Source organism: Python bivittatus, unplaced genomic scaffold (genome assembly GCF_059951505.1).
Source record: "Python bivittatus isolate LINGU-HERP-01145 unplaced genomic scaffold, Pbiv_v1 ctg000080_np1212, whole genome shotgun sequence".
NCBI lineage: Eukaryota > Metazoa > Chordata > Lepidosauria > Squamata > Pythonidae > Python > Python bivittatus.
In genome coordinates this window covers 30,202,650-30,217,821 of record NW_028277035.1, presented here as the reverse complement: position 1 = coordinate 30,217,821, position 15,172 = coordinate 30,202,650, and the positions used below count along the sequence as shown (strand labels likewise).

Sequence of the window (15,172 nt, the reverse complement as noted above, 5' to 3'; positions counted from 1 at the left end):
TTACCTGGCCTTTAAAATGCACATTTAAATGAATTAGGAATAGCTCCAAGTTGGTAGCATTCTGTCCCACTGTGTTTAACAAAACAACTTTCAGGACCTAATCTAACTATCCTAGACAGCCCTTGTACCCTCGATACCCATATGCCCTGCAGAACAATACAATTTTACAAGCATTCTTGTATCCAGGAGGTTGGATACATTCCTTATCTTGGGTGGCAAGTTGTTCCAAAGGGTGGGGATGCTTACTGAAAAGGCACACCATTGGGCTCCAATATCCCACAGCTCTCACATTGTAAAGATCTTCAGCATAATTTTCCTCAATAATCACATAGCGTAGTGGATGGAAAAATGGTCCTGCGGGTACCCAAGCATCAAACCGTGAAGGGTTTTAAAGGTGACACCCAGCACCTTGAACTGGACCCAGAAGCACACAGGTAACCAATGCAGTGATTAAGCATAGATGTTACATCACTGAATCTGCTACTCCCAATTAGCAGATGGGCTTCTACATTTTGGACCAGCTGTATCTTCAAGAGCTATCTTATGCAGAGCGTGTTACAGTAAGTAAGGCAACAAGGTCATGAATTGCTGCTGTTAGGGTACCTAGGTGCAAAAAGACCCACAGTTTGCAGTAGCAGAACTCCCAAATCCAGGATGATCTCCAAGTTGCATGCCTGCTGCTTTGGGGAAGCCCTACCCAGACCTAAAGTTGAGGCTCTGATCAAGCTAGATCCATCACTGAAAAATAGCAGCTTTGTCTTGCAGGATTTAAAATGAGGTTGTTTTGACCTTTACATCCGCCAGACACCACATCAGAACTTCTACAGCATTCCCATTTTATCCTGGGGTGGAAATGTGCAGCTGGATATTATCACTCCATATTGACAGATTATATCCCACAAGCTTCATGTAGATATTAAATAGCATGGGGGAGAGGAGCAAACTCTGTGGAAATCCACAATGGATTAACCATAGATATGATCACTCTTCCCCACCCCAATAGCAATTGGAATGGTCTGCTCGGGAAGGAGTGGAATCGTTGGAATGGAGTGCCTCTAAGTCCTAACTTTTGCATATGGTCAAGAAGGATACCATAGTTGATTGTACTGAAGGAGTCTGAGATGTCTAATATGATCAGGAGGGCACATTTCCTCTATCCAGGTCTACAAAAGGTCATCCAACAGGGCAATCCGTGCTTTCCATTCCCTGGTCCATGCCTGAACCATCCTGAATGCAATAGCTCCAGAAAATCCATTTCCTCTAGAATCCTGTGGAGCTATAGCTTCACTACCATCTCCAAAACCATCTCTAGGAAGGGAAGGTTGGAGATTGGTTGACAATTGTCTAAGATAGTTGGATCAAGATTGTTTCAAAAGGAGTCTCAAGATCACTTTCAAGATGGCCATGACAACCCCTTCCCTTAAAGAACCATAAACCATCTTCCAAATCCAGCCATACACACACTCCTGGCCACACAAATAAGCTACACTCAAGCCACAGAGGGCCCTATCTTTGGTCTTTATAAGCTCCAAAGCTTATAAATGTACAAGATGGCACTGTAGTCAGGTCCAGCAAATATGGACCTGTAAAAAAGCTTATAAATATGTCACAATGGTCTGCTGGAAAACATTCATTTCTGCCTTTCCCCAAAAGGGATGGAGAAATAGAAAAGAACCACTAGAGATGAATCCATATGGGCAAAAAGATTGGAGAATTAAGATCTTGTTTTTATCACCATATTGTACTTTCAAAATATATTTGTCTACACTGTATAGTAGTTTGTAAAAGAAAAATGCTGAAGGGTGGTGGTGAAGAAAGATCAATTTTAAAAAAAGGTAAATGACTGAGGAAAAGTATGATACCAGTCTTCAAATATCTGAAGGTTTGTCACACAGAAGAGGGGAGGACTTATGCTCTACTGCCCCAGATGGCAGGACCAGAACCATTAATTTAAAACTACAAGGAAGATGGTTCAGATTTGACATTGAAACTTTTTTACTGCTTTGAGCTGCCAGCTAGTGAAACAGGCTGCCACATTACATAGAGCGTTTCTTCATATTAAAGTTCTTCAAAGAAAGGTTGGATGATCACCTGTCAGATATGCTCTAGTGGCTCCTGAAGGGTGGGGACGGGGGGTTGCTTCCCCCCTGCCAGGGGTGTCCACAGGAAGTGAAAAACATCAAAATTGTGGGTGTAACTGACCAGTTAAACCCCATGCCTTTTTACATGCCTGCACTGGCACAGCCTCACCCCACCCACTCCCAGTCCCTTGAGGACACTCCAGTTCCAGTACCGAGCAGGGGATTACTTCCATGGCACCTTCCAATTATGTCTTTCTATGATTCTAAAATTAGTTGTAAAAATGTAGAAACATATACCACGTCTTTGCAGTTTCATGAACAAGATTCCAGGCTTTGATGGAGTTGACTAGTCAAAATTGCTATATCATCCTTGGTTTCAAATAGAAAGTGATCTTTCTAACATGTAGTGTCTTGTCAACCTTGTTGGATAGTTTAGGGGACACTTCTTTTGAAGTTTCCTGGCTCCCTATTGGAGCATATCAATTGTCTCAATCAATTACAACTCTCTGCTTCCCATGCAGGAGGTCGTATATCCTGGGCCTTTTCCTGACCAGGGTTCAACAATACCAAGGGGATGTAGGAAGGAATCACAATGAAATGGAGCATACAATATCAAAGAAAAAATCCTCTGCAGGCTGCCATATTCCTAATTTGCATTCATAATAGTTTGGAAATAGATTTGAGGGCTATTTGCCACAACTAGCTAATAAGCCATTTAGGTACACCTGATTGTTATATTTGCTGAACATTTTCCCCACATATAAGAGAGTGTACATTTCTGTACACTCAGTATGGAACCAATGCATCATAATAAATAACTGATTTAATAAATACATAAACAGAGTATAATATGGTTCTCTAGATAGTACTTTATAAGACCTTTTGTTAGCCTTATTTGTTCAAACATTTCTATTTCCTCTGTAAATGCTCACTCCAGGCTATGTTATTGCAAACAGGGTCCTGGCTTAGTAATTAGAGCCTGTGTTTGTGAATATATTTTTAATAAGTTAAATCTGTAAAATGGTCCAGTCATTTTTGGAATTAAAGAGTGAAAAATGTGCTGCATGTTTAGTAATGTAATTACTTTTTCAAATAAATTTCATGAGGATTTTATTGTATGCCTAAATATGTATTTATTGCACTTAGTAGATCAAGGCAAACCTGCATATGCAATTCTTACTATGTTAAATAAATACAAGTACTCAGAAATTCCAGAGAAGTCAGTTCTATCATTTCCCCAACATGTTCTATGAACATATTCCCCCTAAAACAACCTTGTTTCCCATGTATTTTGTTTACTGAACTTACAGATACATATATATAAAAAAAAGTTCCCAGATTTTCTCTAATCTTATGTTTTATGTGTGTGTGCGCACACACACATATACATACACATACATGAATACATACATGCACATACACACACATGTATACAAATAAGCATGACTTTAAAGTGATTGAATAAATAAAATACAAAAACAACTAAAAATGTCTGAATGCAACTTTTACTACACAGGAACAGGTTGAGAATGCATGAGTGGGCCAGTGGATACAGCTCCTTTTCAAAAAGAAATTCCATAATAAAAAGAAACCTCACACTGACTGGGGGGAAAAAAAAAACTTGCATTATAGTATTAAATAAAACAATGGCCCGAAATCCCAGTTTTAAGTGGATGGGACTAATTTAAGCAGATATTTGTTTAGAGCAATTCTGTGCTTATTTTCCTGTCTTTAGTTGGAAGCTAGCCAGACATTTACCTAATTTTAAGCATGCAAAATATTTAAAGTCAAATATATATTTCATTGGAAGTAGCTCATAGATGTCTCTCAAATAGTTGAAACCTGGCTTGACCAAAGCTTTTGAACTCTAAACCTTCTGACAACCGAGTAAAGCATCCCTCACCTCTGGCTATTGGTCCTGGGGACGTTGTGGTTCAGAGTTCAAGAACATTTGGCATGTCATACGTTGCCTACTCCTGAGATGCAGAGACCGTTTTAACTCCTACGGTCAGGATGTGCAATGGCAGAAGCTCAGTATCTCAGTCTCTGGGGATGAGCGGCAGACCCAGGGCTGATGGCCATGTTCCAATAAGAGGGAATAACTGAATATGGTTAATAATATAATTTTGAAAAGGTAGATAAGCTAGATAAAATTAAATGCTAATTTTTGCCTCTACTATAAATTGTGCAAAGTTGTATTCCCCAGGGGAGAAAAAGGCATCAGTGGTGCGATTAGAGGTTTGAATTTTGTATGGTGTATCTTCTCTCTTGCAGGCAGATCTAAATCTGCGCTGGCATGGATGCAAAATGAGGAATGATCCTGTGCCAGAAAGGTTTGGGGGAAGAGAGCACAGCAGTTCATAAGTATTGGATGGATACAGCAATTAGAAGGACTGCTGAGCGGACGCATAGCCATCACTGAGTGAAAAGGAAACTGACAGCATGGGCCTAGGGTGTGCAATAGAAGGCTGCTGAGTTTTCCATCAATTGTGAACCTTAATGGAATGGTAAAGTCACTGCTTCAGCAAGATCTACTTTTCTTCTTTAGCATCCCTTTAAATATGATACCAAGAGCCCTTGCAGAGCAGGAGATAACATACAAATGGGGAGCTTTCAGCCGGCTCCCAAAGAAATAGCCAGATAGTTTTGGCTTGAGCTGCAGATAGTTAGCAATAAGGTTTACTGTCTTTGCATTATGTGTTCCATTAGACAAACAGCAGGTAGAAATAGCTGCGAGGACTGATCCAGTGGGAGATTAAGGTTTTCCTGGTTCATCCTGACACTAAGAAATCCTGGATTTCTCTGTTTTTAAGCCTGTTACCCAAACTGGTAAGGGAAAAAGGTGAATTATTGTGTTTATGATGTATGACATTAGCATATTGTATTTTTTGTTTCATTAGTTCTATGTGTTTAGCCAGAGCTACAGTAAATATAATTTATCATGGCTGATAGGTTTGTTAGAAAGATTATTATGTTTATTAGAATCCTCAGTAGATTTGCAAGATCCATGATTTAATAGCTAAAATTCTGTAGGGCATCTTGCTAAGCTTCCTGCAACATGAAATTATGGGCATCAGAACAGGGATGATCCTATATAAACTAAATACATGTTCACAGTGGCCAAAGGATGAACAGGAGATAAAAATTTAAAGAAAACTGAATATTTTTCCAGGAGATAGGAAAGGTTTCAGAATTATCCAGATTCCTTCCTGGACTTTATGATATACTTCAAGATTTCTGTTTTCATTTCCATAACAGAACAGAAACATTTTTCCATTAAAAAAACACAATAGCAACTAAGTGCTCTTTGCCATTGATTTCAATTCATTTTTACTTTTCCCCATCTGCATTCCACAGGGTCACTTTACACACACATATTGATAATTCATTACAAAAATAGCAGTCTTGAAAAGACTGATCCTATCAATTGCATGTGAAGGGAGGTTCTTCAGGTGAGTGTGTCTTGGTGGAAGTTGCCTATGGGGAATGGGTATGTATGGAGAGGAGGTTGTATATGGGCAAGTAGTTGTTTTGTGTGTGTGTGTGTGGAGGTTGGGCCTACATGCACACATACATATATGCTTGCTGGCAAATGCATTCCTGAATATCTGCCATGGTGCCTGAGGCTCAGAAGCATTGCCTACGTTGTATTTCTGGCCTTGGATATATCAAGTGAATTTTTCTTTTGGTGCTTTTGAATGAGTATTGACTGCTGGTGAGTGCCTGGACTAATCCCTGCAGTTTTCTTGGCAGGAATTTTGGAAGTGGTTTGCCCTTGCCTGCTTCCTAGGGCTGAGAGAGAGTGACTGACCCACGATCACCCAGCTGGCTTTGTGCCTAAGGCGGGACTAGAACTCACAGTCTCCTGGTTTCTAGCCTGGTGCCTTAACCACTACACCAAACTGGCTCTCATCAAGTGAATGCTGATCCCTAATTGATTATCCATTGCTCTTTTGGCACATCTGTAACAGGATGGGGTAGTAAATACAACAACACCAGTGAAAATGCATTTAGAAGAAACAATTCAGCTACATGCTTCTTTCCTCTTCTAGTACTTGGAGTTCCTCTCAGATGACAATATGTAGGTGAATGGAAATCTGAATCGCAGAAAATAATCTGGAAGAAGTATTTCAGGCCCTCATCAAGCTCAGACATGAGCTTATCTCCTGGCCATTCATTAAAGCAGCCTGACATTGTTCTGGCTTCTGTGGGTGTCTGAAAAACAGATGTTGCTGATTTAAGGAGAATGCAACTTTGCAAGCAACTGCATATTGTTTTCAAGCTCACACAAAAACTAAAAAAGACTGTTTTAAAGAATTTTAAAGAGGTGCTGTGCTTACTTGAGTTCTGAATCATTTTAACTTGCCCATAGTCCTAAAAAGAAATACTTTGAAGACTGGAATTAATAGCAAAGAGGAGCCCAGCATCCTGCTACTGTACTCTGAACCGCCTAAGATATATACTGTCTGGCACTGGCTTGTTGCCTTTTTAAAATAGCTATATCTGAGGTGGTCTCACAACGTGTCGCTCTGAAGCGCTAAATTAGAGTGATGTCTCTAGGCTGTTTTGCTGAAGGATCAGGCCGTGAAAAGGAATGCACAAGAGAACGGCAGTGGGGCCAGACCATTGGATCCTTCTCTCACCTTGCATTTGGGCTACTCTTGAATAACGTTTAGACTACAAGTGAAAGTATGTCATAGCATTTTATTTTAGATCTAATCTCTAATAATACTAAAGAGTTATCTCTATTTTGTAGAAACTAATGCTACTTAGCATCCCAGAGACTAGTGAAAGATAATTTCTTTTGATGCTTGTGATTAAAATTATAAATAAGCTAATTGAAATGTAATTTCCTCATTTAAGAAAGAACTGCAACAAAGTGTAATAGCGTACAATTTGCTCTGTAGCATTTCGTGTAAGGAACTGGATACAGCTGGGTATGATAATGATGCACTTTCCATTCTGAATTTATTTTACTTTGATGTCTTTAGATCTTTTTTTAATAAGCTGCCTTCAGAGTGTGTTCCCAATAATCAATGGAACTGCTGGGGAACTACAGTTGTATCACATTCAGAAAAAAATATACTTTTTTTTTTCAGATGAGAGGAGGGGAGTTGATTAAATTTTCTTGCATTTGTAAGATCAGAGCTATGCAGAAGGATCACTTCAGAGAGAAACCATTAACATTCAATTGCTTCTCTAAGTTTCAGGAAATGAAAAAAATGATATTGTTTTGAAATTTTCTTCGTTATTGTACTGCGTCTGTGTAATGATCATATTGGAGACTTGAATTGTGGATCATGGTCACTACTTACCAGTCTCCCTGAGACTATCTTGTTTGCAAGCAGAATGAAATACATATGCTAAGTGAATAGTGAAGGATTTGGCAGCATACAAATTTAATAAACCATCATCATCATGCAAGAATTGCTCCTATGTTATGTACATACTGTTTTTTCAATCTGTACACACTGGGGATGTACAAATATCTCAGCTGTGGCAGTATCAGCTATATTCAGGCATAACACAAAAATATCTGGTGCCTTCACAACACAGTTCTTTACATGTTCTTTGAAGATAACACAAAACGCTGAGCATCTATGTAGCAAATTGCCTCAGCATCAAGGCCAGAAGAGAGAAGAGGCCAAATGCAGAAAATAAGAGAAAGGAAGACCTTAATAGTATACCTCCATACAACAAAAATTCCTGCAGCCCTTAATGCCTTGCTACAACAATCAGCTTGAATCCCCTTCCTCCACCATTACAGTTCCCTTACAAACAAACCCTATATATACAAGAGATTGGACACCAAACATTGGATTATGTGGGGTGACCCCCTGACAATTAGGATTAATAATACAAAGCTACCTTGAAGAATGGCAAAATTCACAGTCCCTCATCCACCATCTTGCTTTTTGCAATGTATGTAGTGATGGGCATCATCTGTGGGCATACGTGGTATAACCTTTTACAAGGTTTAGCATTGCAATCACCAGGTTTTATTTTATCTCTTTCATCAAGGTCTAGGTTAGAAATATTACAAAAATTGTGTCTTTGCTTCTGTCTTATTTGTGGATAGATATATATGCTACTATCCAATCAGATTTATACTGGAAGTCTGTATTTCTTTTTCTTTTCTGAAGGAGACAATGATAATTTCCTAACAGGGAAAATTTTGAAAAGCAATCCTTTTGTAGACAGTGTGCCAATCATTGTTAGGATTCTTCATTCATTGCCTAAAAGTAGGACGGAATGGCACTTTATAAGACAGTTTACATATGATCTTCTAATAGGGCTAGGGATAGCTGTTTTTTAAAATAAAAACTGAGAATTTAAGGATTATGACTCATCAAAGAGACTGCCTCTACTTAAGAAAAGAGAGAAGAAAGATATTTGCATATCTCCCCCCCCCCGCACCCAATCCTGGCTATTTTTTTAGAATTTCTCTCTTGAGTACCCTCAGCTATCTGCCCATTTAGGGGGAGTTTGCATACTGAATACATCAGTTGGATGGAGTATTAAGCTGAATATTCTAATATTGTAAGACTAAATGAGAAAATTATTCTACTATACTGAAAGAGAAATAAATTGAAAGGCCCTGAAGAGAATAAAATGCCTCATCTTTAAATACATTCAAATTGTTATGTACCACTGGGGTTTTCCCCCATTATTGGTACAAGTCAACAGTAAATATATACAGTATGTGTGATTTATTCTGTCCATGATCTTCAGTTGATGTGTCTCTTCCAAATTAAGATGAGATACATATATTATCTTGCATCTTTTATAAATCTGAATTGCAATGATGTTTTGAGATTTTTATGTAGGAACTGGCATAATTTAATTCAATAATATCTAGATTTTTAAAAATTAAATTTAGCTTGTTTACCATGGAAGTCAACACAAAATGGCAGTGTGGAAGTTGATGCATTTTTATTTGCAGAAACCTAAACCAAATTTAACATTAATTAGAAGCAAGTAATGTCTAATTCAGGAATCAAATTAGATAAGTCAGATGAGTTTCAACTTTTGACTTTTTCCCCCCAGCACAGTCTGCTATACCTCTACCATAATAATAAAACCTTAGAACCAGTTCCAGATTCTCAGAGTTCCATGAAGTGGTAGATATGGTGACCTGATGTGAAAGAGCCAGTATACATTTGGTGAAAAACTGTTCATATTTGTAGTCAAAGCTAGTGGAAGTGGAGCAAATTCAGTTTGTAACATCTAAGAATATAGCTAAATTGTGGAGAATGCTGCTTATATCTTATTCCTCTTGACCTTGACAGCATAATTTGTAATTTCTACCCAGGAAGTTGAGAGAGCTTAGATAATTTCATAAATGTCTAAGGGAAACTAAGAAGTTTCCATGTTTCAAGGGAACAATTATTAGATTTTTTTTTTTTTTTAAGAAGAATCCATTTGAGTTTTTGGGTATGGGCAGTTACAGTATAGGTCAGCCATTAATTATCTGTGGATGGGAAAGTTGATTGAGAGGGTATAGCTCCTCAAGTGCAGGCAGTCCTATAGGAAGCATAATCTTTTCTCATTTCATATTGGCTTCAGAGTAGATTATTGGATGGAAACTAGGACAGCCTTCCAGAATGGGGTAGTTTTCAAATAGTGAACTGCTGGCTGAGAAGGGATGACTCAACTGCAGATACCATTTTGCTTTACAAATGAATTAGAATATAGAATTATCTTCTTGTTTAAGAATTTTTAAGAATTATATTGTTCCTTAATGCCTTTTTAAATATACAGGTTATTGAGATATATAACAATTCTGCTTCTTCTTGATGATTTTTTTCCCTGATCAATGTTTATGAATTTTGCTCGCCCACTTTGTTTTAAAGAAAATGTTTTTTCAAATGCTAGAAAACAATGTTGGGAAGCCAGAAAAGAAACTGATAAATTACAAGATAAGATAGAAGAAATATGCAAGAATATGAAAAAGAATGAGCAATCTAGAGGAACATATTGAGAGCAGTAACTCAAGCCTATTTTTAAAATATTACTATAGAATCACATGTGTATGTGTGTGTGTGTTTAATCTTGGCAGTGAGAATAGTTGAAATGTTAGCTGTCCCACAACACCTTGAGATATGATTTAGGGCATATCCACATTGCCTTGTTGCCCCCCCCTCCCCCAAGATGTTGGCAACCATTTCTGGAGGATAGAAACAGATGACATTGCCCTCTATTAATTCCCCTATCAAAGCAATCTCAAGGCCCATTTTTCTCTTCCACTTCTGAAGTACATTTTTCTATATTATGTCAACCTTGAGCACTCCTGTTCATTCTGGATGCCATGTTTCAGTTTGTTACAGGCTGATCCCAGCAGTTCATTGGCTGCTCGGCAGAGAAGGAACACTCTTTCAGCTGTGTCAACTATGTATGTCTCAAATACCTTTACTGCAATAGAAGAATGTTTTCATACTTCACCTTTGAGTTTGAAATCCAGCAAAATTTGTTGATGTTATTGCTTTCATTATTTTTCTTTCCCTGAGCTTCCTGCTTTTTCCTGTGCTTTATTTTTAGGGCGGGGGAAGTCCAGAGGTACACTATTTATTTTTCCAGTCACCTGAGATAAAAGGATTTCATCTGTGGCTCCTAGACAGCCAATAGCATTTATAAAAATGTAGTTCCATAAGGCATTGGAAAGCAACAGGGCAGTAAGAAGTTTTTAAAAAGCTGTTTGTTGTGCCTGCACATAGGTAGATTTTTATGCTTTGTTTATGCATATATCAATTCAATTTAACTTCATGTGTATGTATAATGTAAATATCCATACGTATAAAAGTATGTCCAGTAAAACTCATCCACATAAAGGAAAGCAATTGGCAGTTGCTTTCTAGGAACAGAAAACTAGAAGGGCAGAGTATGAAGCCATGAACAGATTAAACAGTAAGTGTGGATATACCCAAAGTTTCTGGATTGGTATTCTAAAAAAAGCTGCAACAGAAGCTTTTCTAACTGATTGAAATAGGAGAAAGGAAAGAATAGAAGTTAGTTTGTGGAGAGACCTTTTATTTTTTTAACATTAAAAAATTAAAATTCTGATTAAATAATATTTAATAGGGATTCAGCTGGTTACAAGCCTTGCTAAAAGAGTTATATTTTATTTTGATCTTCAGGACTTTGTAAATTGGTGTGGTATAGTGGTTAATGTCTTGGACTCTAGGAATGGGAAGACCCAGATTCTAGTCCATTCTCATCCATGAGAGCTCCCTGGATGACACTGGGCCAGTTACACTCTGCTGCCCAGTTGACCTCAGAGATTGTGGTTGTGGGGAAAAATGGAAGGAGGGAGCACAATGCATGCTGCTTTGAGCTGTTGAAGGAAAGTCAAGATATAAATCTAACAAATTAAAAAGTGCGTGCTTTTTGCTAAGGGGTAAGGTCAGCTAGCTTTCCTCATAATGTTAACTTGTCTATCATGTCCCCATCACAACAGCAGCTGTTTTTATTCATACACTTTAATTTTTGTATTTGGGATTAATTATTTTTGCTTTACTCTTTGTTTTAATATTTTTTACTTCTGTTATTGTTTATATCGGGGGGGTTGTTTCTGGTGTTTTACCTCATTGCCCTTTCTTAAGGCTGAAAGGCAGTACAGAAGTTTGAATGAAAGGGCACTTCTATCCACCTATAACAAGCAATGCTGTATTGTACTGAGTTTTAAATCAATACAGTTATGCTCATTCCATTTTCCTGAGCAGTGATAAATTGCAAGGATCCAGAACTAACCCAGATTTGGTTTCCAGTGGAAGATGATGACTGGACACCAATAACATTGTATAAGCTTTGAATTAATTTACAGGTATATAGCTGTAATTTGTTAGAGGATGATAATTCAGACTGTCCAACATGCTGCATCATGTAGATCCAATGCCCGATATCAATATCAGTTCCCATGACCCCCCCTAAAAACCAGCTCTTTTCACACAGAGACCTACATTATATCATTTTTCAGTGGTCTTCTTACCCCCTTCTCTAATTTTTTCCCTGTACAGAACTTTCCAAGGAGTTTGTATTAAGAAGCAGTGGCCTGAAAATAGTTTCTTCAATAACATATCACCTCAGTATCTGGGGTTATTTATTGTCCTTGGTCATATTAAAAACAAAAAAAAAATGGTTGTCAAACCTCAATGCAGTACTAATCCCATCCACTCTTTTCATTATTGTTTATATAATCATTTCTGTACCATCTTGGGCATGCTAATCCAAAATCCCAAAGATATTTATATATTTCTTTAAAAATATCCAAAATAACTTCCAAGCTACTAAAAGCCACAAAAGCCATTTGTCTGCCCACAAGCCACAAGGGATGAGACTGGTTTTACCCCAGTAAAGTACAGTTTGCTCCAGAAAAGGCCATGTCTAATAGACTTGCCAATGGAGCCCGATTTGGTGCTGGGACATACTGTATTACAGTATCTCTAGAGATAACTCAACTACATGTAAAGTTATTTGGGAGGTCATGGCTTTGTAAGAAAGCAGTATCACCTTCAGTTGTTTCCAAAAATGAATCTGAAGACATTATACTATCTCTTGGCCTTGAGCCCAAGACAGTATCCTATTTGGTCAAAATGACAGATTCTCTCAAGGTTGAAAATATTGTGTACCAAATGGAAAACTAAGCATAAACAGAACTAAACAAAGGCTTTTCTACTTAAAACAAAAAGCATCTATTTACTGAATATGTCACAAACCTTGACAGTTCAGCAACACAGTTACAGAAGTAAAAATCTGAGTTCTTGTCACAAAGCCAAAAGAGCCAATTCTTTCTTTATTACTACATTTAATTTTCCAAAATATCCATGGTTTACACCTTGTGGGGCCAATAACTTGCTTGGGTGATTAGCAATTACTCAGAGGCGGAGTCAAATGTAAAACAAAAAACAAAACAAACAAAAACATTTAATTGATTAGATTTCACCAATCTAGGTTCTCCCCTAGAAATTATGTATACCAAATCTGGGCAAGTCACAAATGAAGATCGGTGTGAAGTGAAGCTTAAGCCATGTATGTTCATTTTGGAGAAGCTGGAGAAATCAGCTAACTTGTCCAATCTTATCAAAAGGAACAGAAGTGCCAACCTTATCTGGATGTAGCATTACTAACAGTGATTCTCAGTGTTATTCAGCTATTGGTAATAGGACCATTTATTATGTGTTTGGCAACCTTCAGACAACAAATTCAGGCATATAATGCTGAAGTCAGCATGTAATGCTGAAGACTTTCTTTTCTAACTGAATTTTCTGTAGTTTTCAGAGTCCTGCTGTACCTCAGTTCTGAATGTGGACTGGATTTGAAATGAGATTCAGATCCATCCCCAGTGTTATCCTTTCTCCCAGACCCCACTCCCTAAGCAAAATTACTTTTATCAGTATCAGAATTACTGACATTGAGGAAGCCTCCATAGAGATAGGAATATTACATGCATCCCAATTATCTAAGTAATGGGATTTCAAGGGATTCAGTACTACTTTTGGGCTTTGCTTTCCTGTGATTGAGGTCACTCAAGGAGGCTTATGGCACTTTTATGACATACCATTCTTTACCGGTTTAAACATGTTGAATGTAGATAGAGATTAATAGCTTAAATCTTCTGGCAAATATTGCTTTTCAGACAGATTTTGGGGAGGGGAGCAGACATTCTAAATATTCTAGTGTCATTTAGCTTTCTCATCTGAAGCTTGACTCTTCCGCCAGCTTTTCCACAATTGCAACTAACTAAGCAGCCTACTGCCCTTTTCTGTTCTTACATGGACTGTTCAGGGCATTTTTTTTATGGAGACAGAAATGTGTGGGGAAACCAGCTCTTAGGACCTTTACTTAGATCTCAGCCTACAGTTGTGGATTGCAGCCTTTTCTTCTCGTATATGGGTACAGTCACAATCTGTGGGAGCTTTCATATTTCTTTTTCACTTTCTGAAAAGCTGCATTATTGCCTTGACTGACCAGGAACTTCTGGGAGCAGAAGATTCCAAGGGGGCTGGAGATGATGGGAGCTGTAGGGCAGCATATCTAGAAGACATCAGATTGTGGATGATGCTCTAGAATATGCTTTCAGCTTATGCGGGATGCAGACTCAGTCTGCTGAGTTTTCTCATTGCCTGAAATGAATGGAGAATGCATTCTGGAACATGACCAACACACTTCTGCACCAGGAAGGAGGGAAGGTGAAGTGCTGGGGAGTTCTGAGGGAGTGGGATGGTAGAATATACCCCACTCAGGAGTAGGGGAGAAAGGAAGCTGTATGCACCAGTCTTTCCCCCTCCCTCCCATTCCTCAGCTGCCATCACTGCTGATGTCCTTGGCTCCCTCTACCACATCATTTTACCCCAAACATTTCTTCCTGTAACAGCCCCATTTTGTTATATGTACATTCTGTTCAATAGGCCAGTTATTTACAGCAGTCCCCGGAGAATGAAGAACTGATGACCCTATTCATTTATAATGTTAACCTTAAAATTCACAGTCAGTGAATCATACAGTACTGTGAATTAGCTATGGGTTGATCCATGCAGCTGCTGCTTCTGCTTCTGCTTCTCTTTCTCCTTTAGGCAAGGAAACAGGCTGATTTTATGTCCAGAATGTTGGCTAATATCATCATTTGCCATGCTCACCCCAAGTTTTTGTTTTTATAAATTCTAGTTTGGGATATGTAGTTTTTGTATTTTTTTCTCTTTTTCTTTTTTTATTTATCTTGGTTGGTTCTTGTTTTTTTAATTCATGTTGTACTCTGTTGTGTCTGTTCTATTGTAAGCCACTCAGAATTGTTCTGGAATTGGATGATGCCTAAATTGAATAATTATTGCTGATTTTTCACAAACTGTTAAAAACCTGTTTGTTCTACCAGGCTTGGGTTAGAATGGTGGCTGAGCCTCTTTGGGCTTTGTTTTTGGTATTTTTGGTATCCTTTTAGTCTTTTAGGGTTACAGGCGTGGTCTTCTGGCTGGTTGTATTTTTACGCGCACACACGCACACATAATTTTTTATTCTTTCTAATTATAAGCCACCCAGAATCATTGTGGAGTCAGACAACCTCAAAATTGAAATATTAAATTAAATTTGTTATTCATATC

At 38.0% G+C, this 15,172-nt stretch overlaps 1 protein-coding gene across 3 annotated transcripts in view; it reads left to right on the top strand.

The window, feature by feature from the left end:
* Window positions 1–15,172, top strand: part of FSTL4 (follistatin like 4) — a 419,610-nt gene that overhangs the window by 32,058 nt on the left and 372,380 nt on the right. Inside the window, exon 2 of one of the 3 annotated variants that reach the window (XM_088134770.1) lies at window positions 10,750–10,760. The exons of the other annotated variants lie outside the window; for them this stretch is intronic. Coding sequence (XP_087990896.1) covers window positions 10,750–10,760 — 11 coding nt within the window. The remainder of the gene's footprint in view (window positions 1–10,749; window positions 10,761–15,172) is intronic. 3 annotated transcript variants of the gene reach the window in all.